The sequence below is a fragment of the Schistocerca nitens genome, chromosome 2 (assembly GCF_023898315.1).
Source record: "Schistocerca nitens isolate TAMUIC-IGC-003100 chromosome 2, iqSchNite1.1, whole genome shotgun sequence".
Lineage (NCBI taxonomy): Eukaryota > Metazoa > Arthropoda > Insecta > Orthoptera > Acrididae > Schistocerca > Schistocerca nitens.
Window position 1 is genome coordinate 411,557,977 of NC_064615.1, and position 19,685 is coordinate 411,577,661.

Genomic DNA, 19,685 nt, shown 5'->3' on the forward strand with positions numbered 1-19,685 from the left:
CCATTAGCTACTGGAGGAAAAATTGTGCCAGGGACGAATGAAAGCAAATTGATAACTATTTTGAATGACAAGCATAATTATGTAGTTTATCATAGAAATGTTAAACAATATCTGTCTCTTGGAATGAAACTCACAAAAATACATCAACATGATTGGCTACAGAAATATATAGATCCGAACACACAGATGAGGACTAAGGCTTCAAATGACTTTGAGAAAGTTTTCTTAAAATTGATGAACAATTCTGTGTTTGGTTAAACGAAAATATAAGAAACAGAGTGGATATAAAATTAGTTACAGATGGAAAAATGTGTGGTAAACTTGTAGCTAGGCCATCTATAAAGGTAGAATTATATTTAATGAAAATCTTGCTGCCATCCATATGAATAAAACAAAAATCACGTTTAATAAGCCCATCTATGTTGGAATGAGTATACTTAATCTATCTAAAGAATTGATGTATGATTTTCACAACAGAGTAATGAAACCAAAATATGTAGAAAATATTGAGTTGTGTTATCAAGATATAGCTGGTTACATTTTACAATATTAAAACTGAAGATTTCTACGAAGACATGAAATCAATGAATGATAAATTTGATACAAGTGACTATCCAGCAGATAACATTTATGATATTCCACAAGTAAACAAGAAAATTGTTGAAAAATGAAAGATGAATGTAATGGAAAACAATGGAAGAATTTTGTGGTCTGAGAGCAAAAATGTATGCTTATAAAGTTGGTGACAAAATAGAGAAAAAATCTAAAGGAGTTAAGAAATGTGTTGTTAAAAACAGAATAAGTTTAGAAGATTGCAAAGATTTTTTGTTTATCAATAGAGAACATTACAGAAGAATTAATTTGATTCAAAGTGGCGAACATGAGATCTATACAGTTGAAATAAACAAGAAAGCTTTGAGTCCACATGACAACAAAAGATATATCTTATAAAATGGAATAGATACATTACCATATGGTCATTATGAGTTATTAAAAATCTAATAAATTTTTTTATATAAATTTAATAAAAAAATTTCTATATAAATGGAGATTATAATCAAGAAGCTCAATGATGTTAGTGTCTCGAAAGAGATTAAAAAAATAGGTGAGTTAGAGATAGATGTTTTATATAATGTTACAGGCTGTGAATATTTAAATACTAGATTTGGAAAGAAACTTTGTCTAGAGCTCAATAATGATTTTAAGATTACTTTACCAAACAGATTTTGTAAATTAATTACTGATTGGGATTTTGAAATAATTAGAAAAGGACAAATGAAACTGAAATATAAAGGAATGAAAAAACTTTCAAATAAAAATAATGAATTTCATGGTATAGAGTTCACAATGTGAAATTTTTAATGTATTTTACCCTTGTTAACCAATTCATTTTAATTTATTTTAATTTATCTTCTTACCTTCACCTTTTATAGAAATAAGTAAAAATGAGTGAATTTGACATTTACTTTTTTTCTTACGATCACCTATGGAAATGAGTCAATAAATTTATTTTCTTACGATTGCATTTAAAATGAAATAATGAACTCAGAAATCGGTTGTTTATCAAGGAAATGAGGTAATTAGTTAAAATCGATTGAGTTATTGAAAAAATTAGGTATTGAGCTAAAGCTCAAAAATTGGTTGAGTTAATTAAATAGAACTGATTTTTTTTTTAAATCAGTTGAGTTAATTAGAAACTGTAGTATTGAGTTAGTGACTGAGCTAGTGAGCTAGAACATACAAAATATATCTACTTTTTGGGTTATTGCTGTACACCTTGTCCTTGATATAGCACCACAAAAAGGAGTCCATGTATTCAGATCCTGAGAACATGGCGGCCAAACTAAGCTCATGTCAGTGGCCTTTGGGTACCACAGAGCCAGAATGTCGTCCTCAAAGGGCTGCTCCAAGACATCAAACACTCTCCTGCGTCAATGGGGTCCATCTCTGTCTTGCATGAACCACATCTTGTCGAAATCAGTGTCAATTTGAATAATGGGGATGAAATCATCTTCCAAAACCTTCATGTACCATTTGGTAGTCACCATGCCATCAAGGAATATCGCACCGATTATTCTGTGACTAGACATTTCAAACCACACAGTCATCCGGCGATGGTGAAGAGACTTCTCGATCGCGAAATACAGATTCTCAGACCCCCAAATGCGCCAGTTTTGCTTACTGACGAACCCATCCAAATAAAAGTGGGCTTCTTCGCTAAACCAAACCATAATGCGCATACTAATTCCCATCATGCCCTCCAGCCAGCTGTGGAGTACGAATGTCCTAATGCAAAGCGTTCAGCAGTTCTGACGATTTTATTTCATATACTTCAATAATTGTCACCCTGTACAATCAAGTGTTGCAGCTGTCACAGCTTTCACATTGGCCAAACAGGAAAAAATATTTTAATGTCAGATATAAAGAATACATTAGAGGCAGCGAAAATAATGTCGAGCTTGTTTCTACGTTTGAAAAATCAACACCACACTGCTGATGCAATCAAAAATGCACTGCAGATTCTGCACAGGTTTTGCAATGAACATTCTTGAAGTATTGGAAATCCATATACACATGAGAAAATACGAAGGAATGTTAAACGAGCATACAGAGTTTAGACACAAGTACTATCCTAAAAACTTTATTGAACATTCAGAATACAAAAATGGATATATTGGAAGTAACATGGGCAACAACCGAAGACAATCGTAAAAAGGCATAATCTTAGTAAACATAAAGCATCATAAGAACTGAACAGTCAGACTACTGTCAAACGATAATTAGAGCAACCAAATAAATCAGATCATTGCTGATAATTTTCCAAAGTTAATCTGTGATAAATTGTGTGTGAGCTATTTTTTCATCAAGATCACAAGCTTTGCATAATTTTTGATAGCTGGTGGTGCAAGAGACTTTGACAGTGGACCTTTTGGAGAGGGAGGAGGTCCCCCCTCCCTCCCTCCCTCCCCCCCCCCAAACACGCTCACGATTTGCAGAGGGCAGAAGCTCTCGTTAGTTTGAGTGTGGAGGCAGACCAAACGTCAAGACTAGTATCAAAGTGTACTCTGAACCAAAATAAAGACCTGAGGGAGAAAAGAATGGCGACCCCAACTCATCTTCATCAACAAACAAACGAGGTATAGAACTGGAACATCACTCAACCCACGTATAACAGATACTTATTCCTTACACAAACAGAGAAGTTCCATTTCATAGACGGCAGCTCTGCTGTCGAAGATTAATTCAGTCATAGTACAAGTATTGACAGAAGCACAAATCACTCAGAGAGGAATTCTGATTCCTCAAAATGTCTGTGATCAAAAGAAAACCAACAGAGATCAAGCTCAACACTGCTTATCTTTTCTATGTGTTTGTCAAGGCAATCAATGGTAATGTTAGGAAATACTATTCCATGTCTTTGGAAAAATTATTACTCATCTCTTACATTGTAATTGAAAATATAATCCAGAATGTCAAGGCTGCTGGGAAGAACAGAGTTCGCATTGATTTTGCTAAGGGACACTGCCAATAAATTGGTAGATGACAACCCTCTAGGTCAAAAAAAGAAAGAAAAGTTGCTTATACACTGAATCATAAAAGTCACCACCTGGGACTTGTAAGAAATGTAGATGTTAATCTGTCAGAGTTGGAGCTGAAGGAAGCCATTAAGTCCTCAACCCCCGTGACTCATGTACACAGAATGTTCAAAAGAATAAACTACTTGGGTACAGCAAGTAACGGCCCTCGAAAAACATACGTTACCACATTCTCATTTAGACATACTTCCATTGTCTAAGATACGGCAATTTAAGTAATCAATACCAGTCAGAGACATATTTAATAAATGAGGAGGTAGCCATGAAGAGTCAATGTGCTCAAGACAAACTACATGCTGTGTAAATTGCAAAGGCAATGACAAGTCACTGAGACAAAACTTGTCCAATGTATCCAATACAGCAAGACATTAAAAAAGCATCAACTGTCCTCAACATTTCTTTCAAAGAAGCTGAAGAATACTTTAACCACAGACATGCCTCAGTGGCAGGAAACCAGGGTGAAAGTAAACTGGATTGGTAGAAGGAATTTCCTCTACCACAAAGTACACAGCACAGTTTCACAACCATCATCCACCCTAACAGACCTGAGCCTACAACACCTATGCCGACTCCTGTGCCCCCCTTTGTAAATGTAAGTTTACCTGCATCCTCCCTCCTCCCATTATAGAGAATCCTTATGCTCCACATCATCACACTGGTGCTCCCAAGTTACCAGACATATGTGGACAACTTCCCAAAGGGAAGGACAATAACTCTGCGTTCATTGATAAACTAGTATCTGAAATATTGAATTTAATAACTCAGTTAACATCTTCCAAAACAGACAATGTAGAGCAAGCAGAAATTTACAATACGATTTCCTCAGTTTTATCCAAGAAACGAGGCATGGTTCAGAACCAGAAAGAAGCACATTTTCACTTCAGGCTGGCCCTTAATATATTACAATGGAATGGTCTGTCAGCAACTTAGAACATGGAAATACTGGAAAAAGAACAAGATAAACAAAATATCTCTATTGTGACTCTACACGAAATGTGGTTCAAACCACAAACGCCAGATCTTTTCAAACGACATAATTTGGTAAGGTCAGACAGACAAGATGGTAAGGGAGGAGCAGCGTTCTTAGTTAAGGGCACCTTTAGTTACAATGTGATACATTGAATCTTAAACGATTTAACATTTCAAGTAGCAGCTGCAGAAATAGAAACACTGAAAACTTCTGTATTGTGTTCATATATAAAGCTCCCCAGACTGTAACCAGTAGCAATATGCAGCAACAACAGTTTATTCAGTTTCATCCACCCTTCCTTATCTGTGGGGATTTTAATTCTCATCCCAGTGCTTGAGGCAATGCTGTCAACTATCCAGAAGGTCGCCTCTTCAGTACAGTAGAGGATCTAGACTTGGTCATTTTGAATAACAGATCTCCAAAAGTGTTACCTTCCCTTTGTAGACGACCATCTGCAGTGGATTTGAGTCTTGTGGCGCCGGATTTTCACAAAGTTCCTAAGTCAGAGACCTTAAGGTACTCGATTGGATTAGACCATTACCCCATTAAAACAGTAGTGGACTTCGAAATAAGTTAGAGAAGGAGGTGTTACTTGAACAGCCCTTGGAAAATAAAGGCTGCCTGCTTGAAAACATATGAACGAACTAAGCAGGAAGTAATCTGGAAACTGTATCTAGTGTGGACACCACAGAAAGCCTACATAGATCTTATGGCAACCATTGAGCTAGCGGGTTGCAATGCAGTTCCCGAAAGGAAAAAAGGATTTTCTCTGATAAACCACAAGTTTTTTGGTGGGTTGCTGAATATTCCAAAGCTGTGGCTAAAAGAAGATTAGCACTAATTGAATGTCGTAGGGAACAGACAGTGCATAGATTCCTGGAGTTCAAAAGAATAGATGCAAACACCAGGAGATTCTCAAAAGAAAAGAAAAAGGTGACTTAGATCAAGTACTGTAATGGACTGAATAAGCACCCTAACATATCATAAATGCGGAAGACAATTTGATCTCTAAAACATCTTCTTGCAGTTGGATCTTCGGTGGTGGAACCTTTATGGTTAGAAGGTTTTGTGTCCAAAGTAATTCCTCCATCTTGTTCTGAAGCCACCATGGCTGTTCCACAGGAAACGGATCTTATTCATCTTCTATTAGCTTCATTCTTCAGACATGAGTTGGAGGTGGCTTTGAAAAATTCTACAAATACTGCTCCAGGAATTGACTACTTCCACTATGGGATGATAGAAAGTCTTCCAACTGATGCTTTAGGTTTTCGTCTTTGGATATTCAATGAAACATGGGGAAGAGGAGAGCTTATGGAAGAATGTACTATGCAGATGACTATGACTATACTGAAACCAGGGGAAGATCCCAAAAATCACACCTCTTGCAGACCAGTTGCTTTGTCTTCTTTTGTGGGAAAAAATCTTGACAGACTTGTCAAAAACTGTCTCGGGCGTGGCTGGTAACTAATGGATTATTAACCTGATCCCAGTTTAGCTTCATCAAGGGCAGAGGAACGTTGGACAACTTAACAATGTTGAGCAGTGACATTCTATCTGTTTTTACGAAAATAAGTTTTTAATGTCATTATTCTTAGATGTGACATCAGCTTATGATAAAGTTCAGGTCTCTATACTGTTAGAAAAACTGAACTGAACTGGTCTTCCTATGAGTATGCATAACATTAATGCTTTCCTTGAGGAGAGATCAGTTTGTGTAAAATACCAGAACCAGTTTTGGGGACCTATGATCCATTCCAGTGGCTTAACACAGGGAGCTCCCCTTAGCCCTTTACTCTGGGAACCTAGAAAACATTATTCCGCCTAACTTTTACATTCTCCAGTATGCAGATGATGTATGTCTATACTCATCTGATGAAGGATTCCACAGTTAGCAATCTGACAGAGGCAGTTTTAGATGTGGATGATTGGTTACAGGCTAATGACCTAGAAATCTATTCTTCAGAGTCCTCATTTATTATATTTTCAAGACATCAAGTGTACTATAGCGAAATTCACTCAAGGAGCTATACATTTCTTTTCAAAACTTCAGTCAAATTTTTGCGAATGTGGTTTGATTCCAGACTCAGTTGGATTCCTCACATTAAGTCAATTATTGATATTTGCCTTCTAGTCTAACTAAGGTACGAGCATATGGGATTGGTTCCCAAGTATGTGAGTGGCTCAAAGACTTTTTAAGTAATAGAATCCAGTACGATGTCCTCGATGGTGAGTGTTCATCGGAGGTGAGGGTATCATCTGGAGTGCCCCAGGGAAGTGTGGTAGGTCCGCTGTTGTTTTCTATCTACATAAATGATCTTTTGGATAGGGTGGATAGCAATGTGCGGCTGTTTGCTGATGATGCTGTGGTGTACAGGAAGGTGTCGTCGTTGAGTGACTGTAGGAGGATACAAGATGACTTGGACAGGATTTGTGATTGGTGTAAAGAATGGCAGATAACTCTAAATATAGATAAATGTAAATTAATGCAGATAAACCGGAAAAAGAAACCTGTAATGTTTGAATACTCCATTAACAGTGTAGTGCTTGACACAGCCACGTCGATTAAATATTTGGGCGTAACATTGCAGAGCGATATGAAGTGGGACAAACATGTAATGTCAGTTGTGGGGAAGGCGGATAGTCCTCTTCGGTTTATTGATAGAATTTTGGAAAGATGTGGTTCATCTGTAAAGGAGACCCCTTATAAAACATTAATACGACCTATTCTTGAGTACTGCTCGAGCGTTTGGGATCCCTATCAGGTCGGTTGAGGGAGGACACAGAAGCAATTCAGAGGCAGGCTGCTGGATTTGTTACTGGTAGGTTTGGTCATCACACGAGTGTTACGGAAATGCTTCATGAACTTGGGTGGGAGTCTCTAGAGGAAAGGAGGCGTTCTTTTCGTGAATCGCTACTGAGGAAATTTAGAGAACCAGCATTTGAGGCTGACTGCAGTACAATTTTACTGCCCCAAACTTACATTTAGCGGAAAGACCACAAAGATAAGATAAGAGAGATTAGGGCTCGTACAGAGGCATACAGGCAGTCATTTTTGCCTCGTTCTGTTTGGGAGTGGAACAGGAAGAGAAGATTCTAGTTGTGGTACGAGGTACCCACCGGTATGCACCATATGGTGGATTGCGGAGTATGTATGTAGATGTAGATGTAGAACATCAGATCTTTAACTAGAGTATGGTGGGGTGTGAACTCTAATGTTATATTATTAACATTAATTAGGAGTAGGATTCAGTATGGTTGCACAATATATTGAAATGCCAGTATCAAGTATCTACATAAGTTAGAGACATTTCAATACAGCTGCGTCTGGACTTGTTCAGGAACCATGAGATCAACTCCTACAAATGCGCTCTTAGTAGATGCACTGGCAATGACTTCACACCTTAGACACCAATGGCTCGCTAACAAGTGTATAATGGAAAGGTTAGCACTCACATCTCACCCGGCAATCAGTAAATTTGATGGGCTACACAATATTTTGATCTGAATTCTGTCAGACATAGGGAAATTCAAAATGAAAAAGCTATCATACTATGCTTACTTTCACTCCATAATGTCACATGGGATTATTTTTTGACTAATTCATCAAGCCAAGATGAAGTTTTCCAGGCACAAAACCGTGCAATAAGAGTTATACGTGGTATGAACTCAAGATCATCCTGCAGAGGCCTGTTTAGGTAACTAGGGATGCTAGCTACTGCTTCCCAAAATATTTATTCCTTAACGAAATTTCTCATTAAAAATGTATTACTTTTTTAAACCAACAGCTCAGTTCATGGAATCAGTACTAGAAATAAGAATAATCTTCACAAGGATTTAAAGTCACTTACTCTTGCACAAAAAGGTGTGCATTATTCAGGAACACACATTTTCAGTAACTTGCCAGCAGCTATAAAAAGCTTAAAACCAATGATATTCAGTTTAAGAGAAACCTAAAAGAATTATTGGTGGCCATCTTCTTCTACTCCATTGATGAATTTCTCAGTAGAACCAACTAATTTGTTCATTGTAAATAAGTATTGTAGTAGTTCTATTATATGTTTATTACCTTGTAAATAAAAAAAAACATTTTTAATTGTAAATTCATTGGATTAATGCGACCTTAGTAAATGAGTTTTGTAAAATGATCCTTTCATATAGTATTCATTTTAAAAAAAGACGATCATTCCACTTGGGACCTGCGGAAGCTACATTAGCTTATTTGTTTTAGTTTTAAATATTTATCATGTATTATTGTTTTTCTGACATGTTCTACATCCTGGAGGACCTTACTACAAATTAATTGGAATGAAAGTGAAAAGAAAGAACTATTTTGATCAATAGAGTCTTATACCATCCACCAGGTTTTTTAGAAGTTTTCTCTCATTGAAAAACCTCTCCACAACTATTATAAGATCAAAAAGACTTCCTGTGTATGAATGGCCTTTTCGAGTGTGTTCATCTCCCACTCCAGGGCTTTTCTTGTAATTTGGTGACTGCTATGGGAGCAACCATAATGCAGTAACAAGCGAGTACCTCCATGAAACATGGAGCGACACTCTCCAAACCTACACTGATGGATCACGAATTGCGGCAGAAGGTAAGGTTGAGTGTGCTACCTTATGTTCATAAATGGGTCACTAAGAACAATATAAGCTTCCCCAACAACTTCTTCTTATATGACGGAAGCAGTAGCAATCATGAAGGCCATCAGATTCTTGGTAACACAGAATTACAAATGGATCCTAATTATCTCAGTCTCAAAGAGCTTTCTGAGTGCCATAGAGAGCAGAAATTGCGACAAGTATAGTAGTAAACTGGTCATAGACATAGGCCAGGAAATAACAGTATGCTCTCGACATAAGAAGTACATTTTTATTCTGAGGATTAAAGCTCATAAGGGTATTTTATACGATGAAACTCAGGACTATCTGGCCAAGGAAGTTGCAATCTCTGAAACCTTCTTGAATATTAAGTTACCTTATTCGGACTTTCTGTATCACAAAAATGGAAATCAGAACCCAGTGTGAAGGAGAATGGCAACCATCTGCACCTAAAGGCAAATATGATAAATGGATGCAGTCCCAGTTACTACGATTATCTTGGTTTCACAGTATGCCTGTACACTGAAGAGCGATCTCTACAATTAAAAGAATGAGTCTGTAGCGTCTCTGGTGCAGAGCGCCCTATCTTTGTGACTTTGCTTCTTTGGACTGCTTTGTTCCAGTGTTAACTTTCGGCATGCAACATGTTCAGCTGCTATGTTTGTTACATACAAGGGATTAATAAATGTGTATTGAATACTTAGTGTGTGTTATCTCTCAACTAATCCTATGTGATAACCATAGCAGTGACACCGACACCATCATCGTCTCATCATGAATTATTTTTTGCTTCTTTTCGTTATTTACGAACTTCGTGTGCCAGCCCACATTGTTTCCGCCACAATGGATCTACCAGCGTCTTACAGTGCAAGTGTAATGGGCCCCATTAACTATGCTGCTTGCGACCACGAGTGGACAAGTGTACCTACTTCTAATTTGGTTAAAAGTGAACAATTATTTACGCCTGGACATGCCAGCAGCCAACTAACCTTACCCAGCCAACATGGCCGACGCCTAGTGTGGCAGCACAACAGCAGCCACAACATGGACAGTGCCTGCCACCTAATCACAACGTGGATGACCTTCCAGTAAAGGACTTTGTGGTTTATCCTTCATGTATATTGTTACCTTCGGAATGGCTTGACCTACTGACAAAGTTCCAGAACTGTGACTTGACCTTTTCTATGCATGGGGTAGCACATTTCTAATATACATGGTGTTGCAGCACGTCTCACACGCCGTCTTGGCGACGCCGATCGCCTCGACCGTGTCGTTTTCCGAGACCATCGTACCACTACCATGGTTGCACCACGACAGCATCCCGCTCGCCTTCATAATGGCGCCGGCCATTCCACCCTCGCTGGTTACTGGGTCAGCCTCCCCTTGGCTCCACCATGACCACTCCACACCCACTGCTGCAATGGCACTGGCCATTATACCCATGCCGCGTTCTTCATTGGGTTTGCAGATTGGACACACCGTTATGACTTACACACCCACTCACTCCTCACCATCTGCTGCATGCGGCCACCACCTCACACAAACCTCAGGTGACACACCGTTCACTGCTACCGCACTTCTGGCATTGGAGGCGTCTTGCTCTGCCCGCACCATCTGCTGGTGCTGCCTCAACATGTGTTACCTTGCAGGTTCCCTAAGCTACCTGCATCACAAAAAGACAATCGAAGAACTTGGTTCGCATTAGTAGACCACCTACTGGACATCCACGGCATTTTGGATGATGACGCCTGTTTTGTCTACCTGGAGAGCCACCGCACATACAGAGGTCATCAGCGACTTGCTTCTCTCACTGCCCATCTCGCATAAATATTCAATGGCCAAAGCACTGCTTATCAAGCGAATTTCCCATCCTCCAGTGGAGGCTATGCATCACATTATTTATGAGGAGCATCTCGATGACCATACCACTTTGCAGCTTTGGCGACGCCTACGTGCATTAATCGATGATAAAGCTTTACCTGACACTGCACTTTGGACGTTGTGGATGGTCAAAATGCCTTCGGATCTGCAACTTCATCTACTGTCTCACGTTGCTGACCCACTCGAGATTAGTTACACGTGGCAGATAAGGCTTACACTATCATTCGTCACCGCTACTGCCTGTCACGAACGATTTCTCCATCATCCACAGTCGGCACACTTGTGCCTCCAGTTCCGCACCCTGTTGGCAGAGGCCAGCACACTCTCCTCAGCTGCCTGTCAGGAGCTGCCGCCTACTGGCCTACAGGACATACTGCCAGTGGGCTACAGACAGCTGCCAACCTCACTCGAGCAGCAACCCGATCAGCTACCGGCTCTGAAGCAGTTAGCTGCGACCCCCTCCCGTACCGCACTGCCACACCAACCAGCCTACCAGCTGTGCTGGTTCCATGCTACTTATGGGGATGCCACCCACAACTGCCACATGCCTACCCAAACGAGACCAATGGGCATATTTAGGTGCCACGTCCCACCATGTACCTTCATGGCGCCTATCGTCCGACGCTGCACCATCAGCTTTAGTGATGAGACCCCTCTATGCCACAGACATAACGATGGGCACCCATTTTCTCGTCGACACTGGCGCCAACGTTAGCGTAATCGCGGCCAAGCACACTGTCGACACACTATCCCCTTCTACCCTCGCCTTGATCGCTGCCAATCATTCTCCTATTGCGATCCATGGTTCCATCAAGATGTCACTTCACCTACCACTGGTTCGCATCTTCCCTTGGACCTTCCATGCTGCCGATGTGGATGAACCTGTGATCGGATTGGATTTTCTACACCATTACCAACTTTCATCAGACCTGCACGCCACCACGATCTGCCAAGCGTCTGGCTCTACAGTTCCATGTTCACATGACTTCAGCATGACTTCACTCTCCCTCTCCTTGGCTATTCTTTCCACATGTGTGTTCCTGGATGAGTGCAGAACAACACAGCTCTCTGATCTGTGGCACATGCGCTCACAAATCGACGAACTCCACACACAGAATGGGGCCTTATGCACATGCATCGCCTCTGCCAAATTGTCACATCCATGGCATACCATACATTGCCTATCTGCAGCCCCACAGTGAGGTGAACCATCACACGCCTCTATAGCGTCTTCTCACCGATCTGCTCCTGTGTCGAGCACTCCATTGCCTGCTGGTTTTTTCACACTGCCACGGAGGAATCTACAAGATGCACCTGCATGCGCACCTCCAGTTCCTTTGCGCCACTTCGCTCCTGCATCGCGCCTTCTATCCCTGACTACAGCTAACGCCCTGTCTATGCCGCCCCAGTTCACCAAGGTCAGTGAACCGACCTTGCCTGCGGATACCTTCTTGATCCTTCTTGTTGACCCTCCTACTCGAGTATTGGCCATCAGTAATGGCACTTGTCATAGGATTCGCACCACCCACAGTCCACCAGTCCTTAACACTTCTGTGCGCCAAGGAGATCATTCAGGATCTGTTGGCTTCGGGCTTCCTCCACCCTTCCAATAGCAATTGGTCTTCACCTATTCACCTTGTTCCCAAAAAGGATGGCACCTTAAGCATGTGTGGGGACTGCAGGTCCCTTAATGCTCGTACCATTATAGATAACTATCCCATTCCACATTTCCAGGATTTCACCCAATTAGTCCATGGTTCTACCTTTTTCTACGTTTTAGTTTGTATGAAGGCATATCATCAGATTCCTATGCATCCACTGGATATTCCGAAGACAGCCATCATCACATTCTTTGGCCTATTTGAATACTGTTACATGCCTTATGGATTCAAAATGCTGTGCAGACGTGGCAGTGGTTCATTGAATCCACTTTGCTCCTTCCGCCATTTGTCTATGCTTACTTTGTTGATATACTTATCTTTGCCTTGTCTGCTGAGGAGCAACAAGTTCACCTCGATGCAGTCCATTCAGCCCTCGCTGCCAGTGGCGTGGTGATCAACCACGATAAATCTCAACTGTGTTCCACGTCCGTTACCTTCCTCGGCCGTTTTGTCTCTGCCGACGGCCTCAGACCGACGAGTTCTCGTGTAGAAATCATACTTAGCCTTCCTCTCCCCAAGGATTATGCTCAGCTCCGTCGTTTTCTGGGTATGGGAAAATTTTACCGCCACTGTATTCCTCAAGCTGCCTCCATCCAAATGACTCTCACCGACACTCTCTCTGGCAAAAACACTACTGGAAAATGGAAGTTGGAGTGGACCAAACCGATGCTCAACACTTTTGGTAACCTTAAAACTGTTCTCACCAAAGCCGTCACACTTGCTCACCCTGTCCCTGAGACCTATGTCTCGATCACGACTGATGCCAGTGACTCAGCTGTGGGTGCTGTTTTACAACAGCACACAGCTGACTCCACCCAACCCTCCACTTCTTTTCCAAGAAACTGACTAAGAGCCAGTGCAAGTGGTCAGCTTTCGACCATGAGCTCCTCACTATGTACGAGGCGATTAAACATTTCCGTAGTGACCTCAAGGGGCGACCCTTCACGATCTATACAGATCACAAGCCACTCGTCGACGCTATTCATAAGCCAGCTAAGTACCTTCTGCCGAGGTGCTACATCTGTCAGCACTCTTCTGATGCATGCTATATCCGTGATGCAGAGAATATTTTGGCATCAGCGTGCTAACTGCACCACTGAATCTGAATATCAAACAACGACTCATTGCTTACTGTCCAGCCCCATATACTACCTGGTTCGACGATCCCTGTCCTTTGTGGGAACTCTACGGGCACACTCCGCCCCCTGGTCTCTGCCACCCTTCATCATTACTGCCTTGCAGGGCTAGGTTCATTACAGAGCACTTCATCTGGCCTGGCGTGGAGCACGACTGTCGCACTTGGAGCTGTGTGTGCGTCCCGTGCCGGTGCAGCAACGTTGGCAGGCATACTCAACCTCCATTGGGCAAGTTTGACATTCCAAACGGGTGTTTCCGGCACGTCCATATCGTCCAACAGAGATCAAGCTCAACACTACTCGTCCTTTCTATGTGTTTGTCAAGGTAATCAATGGTAATGTTAAGAAAAACTAGTCCATGGCTTTGAAAAAATTATTACTCATCTCATAAGCTGTAATTGAAAATATAATTCGGAATCTCAAGGCTGTTGGGAAGAGTAGAGTCCCAGAGTCTGCATTGATTTCGCTAAGGGACACCGCCAATAAATTGGTAGACGATAACCCTCTAGGTAAAAAAAAAAAAAAAAAGAAAGAAAGAAAAAGTTGCTTATACACTGAATCATAAAAGTCACCACCAGGGACTTGTAAGAAATGTAGATGTTTATCTGTCAGAGCTGGAGCTGAAGGAAGCCATGTTTCATGTACACAAAATGTTCAAAAGAATTAACTACTTTGGTACAGTAAGTAACGGCCCTCAAAAAACATACGTTACCACATTCTCATATAGAACCAAGGGTTACAGATACATCTGATCGATCATCGACCATTTGACCCACTGGGTCAAGGTAGTCCCCCTTACTGACATCACAGCCGAGACCATCGTCCACTCCTTTGTCTCGGTGTGGGTTGCTCACTTTGGCTATTCTCTGTCTCTCACGACCGACCAGGGACAGCAGTTTGAGTCCCCCCTCTTCGCACGCCTCTGTGAACTCTGTGGCGTTGCCAAATTTCATACCACAGCCTACCACCCACAGGCAAATGGCCTATTCGAGCAGTGGCACCACACACTCAAGGCCACCCTAATGTGCCATGGAGGCCTATGGTCAGAAGCCCTTCTGTGGGTCCTGCTAGGTATTTGCTAGGCCCATAAAGAAGATCTTAACGCCTCACTCGCTGAGGTTCTATATGGCGAGCCTCTTCTTCTAACTGCCAAGTTCGTCAAGGATTCACCTTCAGCCGCATCCAAGGATCTCCATGCAGCTCCACACCACCTTGCCCTGCCCCCACGCCACCCCGCCCACACACCATCCTGCCCATGTTCGTCCACAAGGACCTAGCTACGTGCGATTTTGTTATGCTGTGGGGTGACACTGTGCAAGCAGCCCTGCAGCTGCCTTATTTGGGCCCTCACCATGTGCTACATTGTGGTATGAACACGTTTGTCGTCCACATCCATGGGTGGCCACAGTCAGAGTCTGCTAATTGGCTGAAACCGGCTTGGTCACTCAACGATCTACCTCCCGACACAGCCACCCTGCCTTCGGCTGATTCGTCTCTGCCCCTGCAGCTGTTGGATCCATAGCACTGCTGCGCCACTGACACTGATGCCCCCACTTCTCACACCGGCCGTCGCCTACAACCGCCTCGTTGGCACCAAGACTACGAATTCGTGAAATGAAGCTTCCCTGTGCCCTGCTCCGCACTACCGGGGTGGGGGGGAGGGGGGGGGGCTGTGGCGTCTCTGACACAGAGCACCCTATCTTTGTGACTTTGCTTCTTTGGACTGCTTTGTTCCAGTGTTAACTTTTGGCATGTTACATGTGTAATTGCTATATTTGTTACATACAAGTGATTAATAAATGTGTATTGAATACTTAGTGTATGTTATCTCTCAACTAATCCTATGTGATAACCATAAGTTTCAATTAAGGAAGCTTTCCTGCTCATTTGTTCTGCCTTCATCTTTGGACTTCAGACACCTGTGACTGCAACGACTCAGATGTGCAGACGTTAATCATCTCATCTTTGCTTGCCAAAAGAATGATCAACATAGGAAAAAAAGTCCCCTCTGAGCTGGGACATCCTGGGATTCCATTCCCTTTCAGTATTATTACTGAATAACTAATAACTAATGATCATGCAGTGCTTCGATGTCTCGCAAGACTCATTTTAAAGATTTATATGAAAATTTGGCCAACGATATACAAAAACAGTGTAATGACCATTTTTCCTATGGAACTAATTACAAATGAAATCTATTTTCTAATGTGTCTGGGGTTATTAAAACGCTGCATAGACGATAGACTTGTATCATAGCTATTGCACTTGCCCGTAGCTAAATAGTGTTTACTGTTGAAACCCAAATAAAATAAATAAAAAATCATAATTAACATATTATTTTTCAAAATGTGTATCATTTACCATGATAGTGACTGTTATAAGACAGTTCTCTAATGACGTAATGTGGACGTCACATTATTCTACAAGTACTTGACTATGGTGATAAATGCTGCTGGCTCTAAAGAAGAAAAAAATTGGGTGAAAAATTCAGTTACTTATAACTTTATGAATTACGTAAGAAAACAAAACAAATTGTATGAAGAATAGAGGCTCTATTTAACCCTTTATTTGGCAATTAATAATATTTATCGTTGTTTACTTCTCAGTTCCAATACTATACTCCGTCTTTTCGTATCACCGATGGTAACTCATAACTTCACTTCCAACGTTCGGTAACTGGCTAAGTGTAAGCGACTTGACGTGACGTGACTGACAGTGTGAACACACCCTGTTCATGACGGTGCTGTGACGTGAAGGTCAGCGTGAATTCGTCTTTATGCAGAACCATATGATTTTTTGGGAACTCTAGAGGCAACATAAACTTGCATGTTGCGCTTAACTTTTAGCAAAGATATGCGAAAGCTTTGTATGTCTACAAAGATCATAGATTATGCAGATACCTCTGTGGGTTTTCACTTTTCAGTCAGCTGTTTGTGTCAGAGCATGAAGAGTTTAATCTGTTTATATGGTGTTTGATACATGAACTGTGAAGTTTTGTTTTGATGTGGAGAAGTGAGTGACTGACTTACACAGTGGTTGAAAGATTTTTTTTTTTCATTATTTGATTTGAAGTTTTATTCGTACCCGTATTGTGTGAAATGTGAAAGGATTCGTAGTAATGATTCGATTTCTGGAAGATGTGAGGACGGGTATTGTAGACCCCAAATCTTTTGTCTCTGTTGAAACCACCAAAAGATCGTACAATCTCCAACTCAGCAGGCACAGGGACGTAGAAAATGCCCATACAGCAGGTGTCAATTCCCTAGATGTCGATGCTGTACAGGGCAAGTACCTTATATCAGGATCGGCTGATGGGACCATTCATTTTTACGATTTGTTTAATTACAGTGGCTTACCACACTACACTTCAAAGTTGGTGTACAAAATTAGCAGAAAGAACAGAAATGCCCATAAACATAGTATAGAGTGTGTTCAGTGGTATCCATTCGACGCTGGAATATTTCTGACCAGTGGTATGGACAAGCAGCTCAAAGTATGGGATACCAGTTGTATGACTCCGGCGGATTTATTTCGTTTTGAAGGCAAGGTCTTTCAGCACCATATGTCGTCCGTGGGCTCCGGCACGAAGCTCATTGCAGTGGCAACGTCCATCAATCAGGCGATACTTGTTGATTTAGTTTCTGGTTCATACACCCATGAATTAAGGGGACATACAAGTGCAATACTGAGCTGCCGCTGGTCTCCAAGAGAAGAACATGTTTTAGCTACAGCGAGCTGTGATAACAAGATCATTTTATGGGATGTACGAGCAGCGAAAAGCTGTTTGATGGTATTGGATCAACATAATGGTAAAGGGCGATCAAGCAAAGAAAACTCAGATACTCATACAGCACATGATGGTTACGTCAATGGTTTGTGTTTCACATCAGATGGACTTTTTCTTTTGTCTCTGGGTACTGACAACAAAATGCGTCTGTGGAATACATATAATGGCAAAAATGAGAGAGTTAATTTTGGATCCATTTCAAGTGAAACCAAGAAGTGTGTCCAGTTTGATGTTGCCAAAATTTCAAATCCTCGACTGGTCTATGTCCCATCAGACGGCAATATTTTTGTGTATGAAATAGAAACAGGTGTGAAAGTGAGCACATTATCTGGCCATTACAATTGTGTGAACTGTTGTGTGTATCATCCTCATTTCCATGAACTGTATAGCGGAGGTAATGATAGAAATGTTCTGATCTGGACTGCAGATCATTGTCAGGATTCAGCATATGATGAGTACCTGAAATCACAGAACAGTAAGACTGATTCATCTGACAGGCGAAGAATAATACCTCATAGGAATGTCACTGTGGATACGTGGAGCAGTGATGAAGATTAATTAGTTAGCTACAAGAAACAAACACTTGGTAAACGTAAGGTACATCAAACGGAATTATAGTAGCACCTGGAGTATTAGTCACATGTATGTATACTTTTATGTTCATATCTCTAAAAAAGAGATGAATGGCTGTGATGAAGTATTTGAATGCCCTCTTTTTTTTAAAAAAAAAGAAAACCTTGTATTCCTTATTGAATGCTTTGTATTTATGTTTTATACATATATTATTAATTAATTTACCTTGTAAAAATTGTACAAGACATATTTATTGAAGCTTAGTAAAATTTTCATATACCTGTTATCTGTGTTGTTTACTGCAGAGGTAGTCAGATTTCCTACAGACTCTTGTGTAAATATTCTGGAGAACTATATTGTACAAAGTGGATGCATTTCTATGTTGCAATACCCATCACAAATTTTCGCAAGTGAAGTAATTATTTTTATTTGCTAATTAAGGTGCCATGATACTAGATGTTGGTCTGTCTTGTAACTAATTAGTTGTCAAAAATTGTATTAATAGAATACTGATGAGAAAGTTTTGGTATTTTCCAAAACAAAATTAGTCTGTAAAGGTCATATGTGACAGTGTCCCTCCTCAAAATCTTAGTTGTGGTGGCAGGCTGAGTGGCAGCATAGTCAGAGCTCTTCTTTGGATTGGAAGGTGACAGTTTGGTTGTAAGCTGGCAAAGCCAATGAATGTGTACAAAATTGTGGTGGTGGCAACAGGTTGTTGTTTAGTATATCATGATGTCCATATTAAACATGCAGCTACTTTCCTTTAAAACACTAAAACTAAAAAGTAAATTCAAAATATTTATTACATAGAAGATAATTCTCCATCAAGTATTTTGTGGGTTGTTATGTATCATGTATGTGCTGTACATCAACTTCAAAATAAAGAGTCCACTGCAAAAGTCAGTAACATTTATGAGTAAAAGTTACTTAGTGGAGTCACCTCCCCCCCCCCCCACCACCCCTTTCACTTTTTGCAGTCGACAGAAGCGTCCGATCCCACACGTCGGCTTTGACCCGTGGCGTAAGGGTGTTGTGTGTGACGTCATGACGGCGCGGAGTTTGGTTTGAGTGTGGCTGTCTCCAGTTCTGTTTTATCTTATTTTATTTACTTTTCTGATCTGTTCGTTCTATCTCGTGAGATTTTTTTTTTTTTAATTTAAAAACACTTATTACTTATTTTAATTATCTGTTTCCTCCAATTTCTGTTTTCGTTTATTATATTTATCTTTCTGATCTGTTCGTTCTACCCCGTGAGGTTTTTTTTTTTTTTTTTATTAAGACAAAAAACACTAATCAGCTACTGAAGCATCTTTATCTTCTATGGGTTGCAGGGGTTACAACCCCTGGGGAGGTGGGTGGGTATTCATGCATGACTGTCTTCACTTACACATTGTAGCTACGCAAGATGTCTAAATTTGTTTATATTTAGTTTGTCCCCCGCCCAAAACACCCCATTTCCAGCGCTTGTCCCGTTAGTGTC

General features: G+C 41.0%; 1 protein-coding gene across 1 annotated transcript; it reads left to right on the plus strand.

The window, feature by feature from the left end:
* The first annotated feature begins 16,645 nt into the window (after positions 1–16,645).
* On the plus strand, positions 16,646–18,397 carry LOC126234427 (DNA excision repair protein ERCC-8-like). The gene has a single exon (XM_049943120.1). It carries the CDS (start codon positions 16,964–16,966, stop codon positions 18,188–18,190), a length of 1,227 nt encoding a protein of 408 aa, XP_049799077.1. The 5' UTR covers positions 16,646–16,963; the 3' UTR covers positions 18,191–18,397.
* Positions 18,398–19,685: the final 1,288 nt, after the last annotated feature.